This window comes from Eptatretus burgeri, chromosome 14, assembly GCF_056783735.1.
Source record: "Eptatretus burgeri isolate ZD-2024b chromosome 14, Ebu_testis_v1, whole genome shotgun sequence".
NCBI classification, from domain to species: domain Eukaryota; kingdom Metazoa; phylum Chordata; class Myxini; order Myxiniformes; family Myxinidae; genus Eptatretus; species Eptatretus burgeri.
Genome location: NC_140974.1, coordinates 2,667,757 through 2,671,563, shown reverse-complemented (window position 1 = coordinate 2,671,563; position 3,807 = coordinate 2,667,757). Strand labels below are relative to the sequence as shown.

The window sequence follows — 3,807 nt, the reverse complement described above, 5'->3', positions numbered from 1 at the left end:
TACAAGCACTGAAAAGTGTGGGGGCCAGTACACACCCGCGAAGAACTCCAGTATCAACTGGAAATAAGTCAGAGATGGCACCACCACACTTCACAGCACTCTCAGTCCCAGAGTAGAGTTCAGACATCAGATTGATCAGTTTTGGTGGCACCCCGTGAAGACGAAGAATCTTCCAGAGGGCATCCTGATTCACTGAATCAAACGCTTTACAGAGATCAACATCGGCTGCAAGCAGCCCCTGCCGAAACTCTCATCGGCATTCGGTGAGGACCCGAAGAGCAAGGATATGGTCAATCGTTGACCTATTTGGTGTAAAGCCTGACTGCTCTGGACGCTGGTGCTCAAGCAGATGGTGGCGAACCCTATCAAGAATTATCCGAGCAAAGACCTTGCCCGGCACTGAGAGCAGCATCACCCCTCGGTAGTTCTTGCAGTCTTGGCGATCACAGAACTGCATGCAACGACATGAGTCCAGCATTTCCCCCAGCCATGAAAAGTTCAGCATGGATGCCACAGATCCCAGGAGCTTTACTCCATTTCAACCGGTTCACCGCATACTGTTTCCACAAACGAAGGTGAACCACAGTTGAGTGGAGGGTCAGCAATAGGGATTGTAACATCCATGACATCCAACTCAACAGCTGGTGGATCACATCGGCCCAGCGGGCCTTCACTTCGTACTTCTCTGTCAAGATCCCACCACCCTCTGCTCTAAGTGCAGTACACCGAAGGATGGGCTTGGAGGAATGCAATGCAAGAATTCTCCTGAAAGGAGGATAAGAATCACTTGACCACAGCTAATGCTCTTCCCCTCACAGATTCCTCACGCATAGGCCTCCTTGTCCACCCTCAGTGCACGTACAGTTTTCTGCCTCAGCTCCCTGAACAGTTCAGCTCTGCCATTTAGCCTGGTCCTGTGACTCTGGTCAATAGTATATTTAGAGACAAAATTCTTCTTCACCCGACAGTGAGTTCCAAGACATCTACCAGCAACATCAAGGATGGTGGTCTTGACGGCATTCCACAACCCTCCAGGGTCCCCCAAAGCACCCAGACCCCCAAACTCCACTCAGCCTGTTCACAAACTCCTCAGCTACCCTCTCATCCTTGAACTTGCCAACATCCAGCCTCGGCTGGGATGGCACCATCTCCTGGAATTAAGCTGAAACTTCAAAGTTGCTACAATAAGACTGTGGTGAGTGTTGAGGGACTGAGCACTCCGGTAGACCCTGCAGCTCTATATCATCCTCCAGCAACCATCAACGAGCACATTGTCAATCTCCTTTGCCACACCGCCAGCGTTGGAATACCAAGTCAAGCGATGAGCCTGTGGGCGCTGAAACCATGAACCAGCCACCCTAAGTCCATGACTTCTTGCAAAGTCAAGGAACTTAGTGCTGTTCTGGTTCACAATTCCAGACCCATGGGGACCAACACATAACCATCCCTGTCAGTTCTAGTCGATGCATTGGAATCTCCCAAGATGAGAAGAGTATCTCACCTGGGGCACTGATCAACCACAGACTCGAGCGTGGCATGGAATGCATCCTTCACGGTGAGATCACTCGCCTCAGTCGGAGCATACACAGAGACCAGGAAAATGACACCCAAGGAGTGATTAATCCTTCGTCTCATAATGCGCTCGTTGGCCGGTGTTACCTCAATTATCATTGGAGTAAGCTTATTGGACACAGCTACAGCATCGCCTTGGGCATGGTAACCATCAGAGCGACCACACCAATAGTAGGTGTAACCACCCGCCATGATCTCACCGCAATCCGGTCTTCGAACCTCAGTGCTGCAATACCGATGTTCAAACGCTTGAGCTCAGATGATAACAGACAGGTGTTCATACTCTCTTTGGAATAGGACATTCCAGGCACCCACCCGAAGGGACCGCCTCAGGTTAACCCAAGGAGAACACCGTCTGTTGGACGACACCTTAGCACAACCCCGACACACACTCCCGCTATCTGACCTGGAAATATTACCCCGTGGTTTCCCTCCTATCATTAAAGATTGGGGGTCCCGAAGACTTTGCTCCAATCCTGTCATCCGGTGAGCTGCCCTGTGAAGGGAAGCTGCACAGGAGGTACTCCCACGGAGTGGGTTTCCAGATGTTTTTTTTTATACTTTGAGTTAGTTTTGCGGAATGAAGGGTTTTCCGATGGCCGTAGTGCAAATGCTGCTACCAACCTCCTCATAAGAAGTGACCCAACTGTAGGACGTCCGCAGACAGTTGGGCACTAGATATGGATGGCCGTAGGCTCACAAAGAGCTCCTCTGCTCTTTGACAGGTTTTGTTATTAGTCCTGCTGGGTGTCCATATCCAAACACCCTCCTCAAACCTTGTGGGGGAGACTTTTGTCACCGACAACCCGATCATGGAGCAGGTTAGCACAGGTTTGCATGATACCTGGAGCAAGTCACAGATCTAATCTAATCTGACCTGACCTGACAACTATAAGGCAACCATAGGAACAAACACTTAAATAGGAGAAACTAAAACAGATTGTTGAAAAATGACAGGCCACGATTGTAGCCAACAGCACTCGGTTGAGGTACATCTGGGGGATGGTTAATTGTGATGTGATGCTCTGCTTGTGAAACACCAATCAGGTGGTTTATCGTCAGGTTGAGAATCCAATCCAAGTGAGAAAGCTCAAATGTAAGTGCGTGATCCCTCTTTGTCATCCATTTGGAATGTACCTCTTGTTTCCTTTGGCTTGAAATAGGACACTTTGGTTGTTTATTGTTAAAATATCCCCCCCCCCAAAAAAAAAAAAACGTGCAAATTTTTTTTGCAGGTCTTCAAACCCAAAAGATCCTCCCTCTGTCATCCAAGCGCGTAAGCAAGAAGAACTTCTCATCCGAGGCTTCATTCAAGAAGCTGTGATGTCTGAGAGATCAACATTTGAGAGGGATTAGTTGTGCTGGACAATGACTTTTGGCACTCATGCTGTTTGATATTAACAGGAAATAAATTTTTTATTTTGTTGTTATTTTATTAATTCAAAAGAATGCCAAGGCATCCAAGGAATGGGTTGCAATCCAAATACTGTGATCGATTAAGCTTCTCTAACTTTAATGTGATTGATATATTGTAATGTAATGTATAAAGTCTGGGAGAATCTTTTACTCCAAGGAAGAAACTATAGAAAGTATTTTACCTGCCAGACATTTGTTACTCTTTCCAACACAACCTTTGGAGGGTGATTACCTCCTATCTTCTGAAATGACTACTTCCATGAAACTTGTATCACCCTTTGCAATATCTCAATGATTCATCTGTGCATTTCTACAAATGGCTGCATGTGATTTTGATTTTGATTGCACTTCTCAGGAAATTGATTCGACAAATAACAAAATTCAGGCCTGGTGTCGTATATTTTTGCCCACTGAGTGTGCATCACAGAACATATAATTGTCTGGGCCATATTTACAATGTGGCTCACTGGGAAGTCTTGCTCCCATCAAAGACCAATGAGATATCTGGAAGCTGATCCACTAATGGAGGCAGCTGACAAGGTGATGACGTATTTCATGTTGGACAGGCGTGCCATAAACCCGTAAGCTCAGTTCTGGCTCATCTTAAAATCCTAGACGTAGGATTGGTTGGCAATGGAGCTGGCCTCGAGATGGCTGTTGGGGAGATGCCCGAGTTGCCGTTACCCTCTGCTTGGTCTGCCCCAACAGCTCCTCTGTCTCTGGTCACTTGGCTCTCTTGGGCGATGGCATATAGATTAGAGCGACTGTGCGTGCCTACCTCTTGGTTCTCCTGCCATGATGTGGCAATTCATTGCTTTG

The 3,807-nt window shown here is 47.4% G+C and overlaps 1 protein-coding gene across 1 annotated transcript in view; it reads left to right on the top strand.

The window, feature by feature from the left end:
• Window positions 1-3,386, top strand: part of DPP7 (dipeptidyl peptidase 7) — a 35,266-nt gene extending 31,880 nt beyond the window's left edge. The window contains exon 12 of the mRNA XM_085853548.1: window positions 2,808-3,386. Within this exon, the coding sequence (XP_085709674.1) occupies window positions 2,808-2,928 (121 nt within the window). The 3' untranslated portion in view covers window positions 2,929-3,386. The remainder of the gene's footprint in view (window positions 1-2,807) is intronic.
• Window positions 3,387-3,807: the final 421 nt, after the last annotated feature.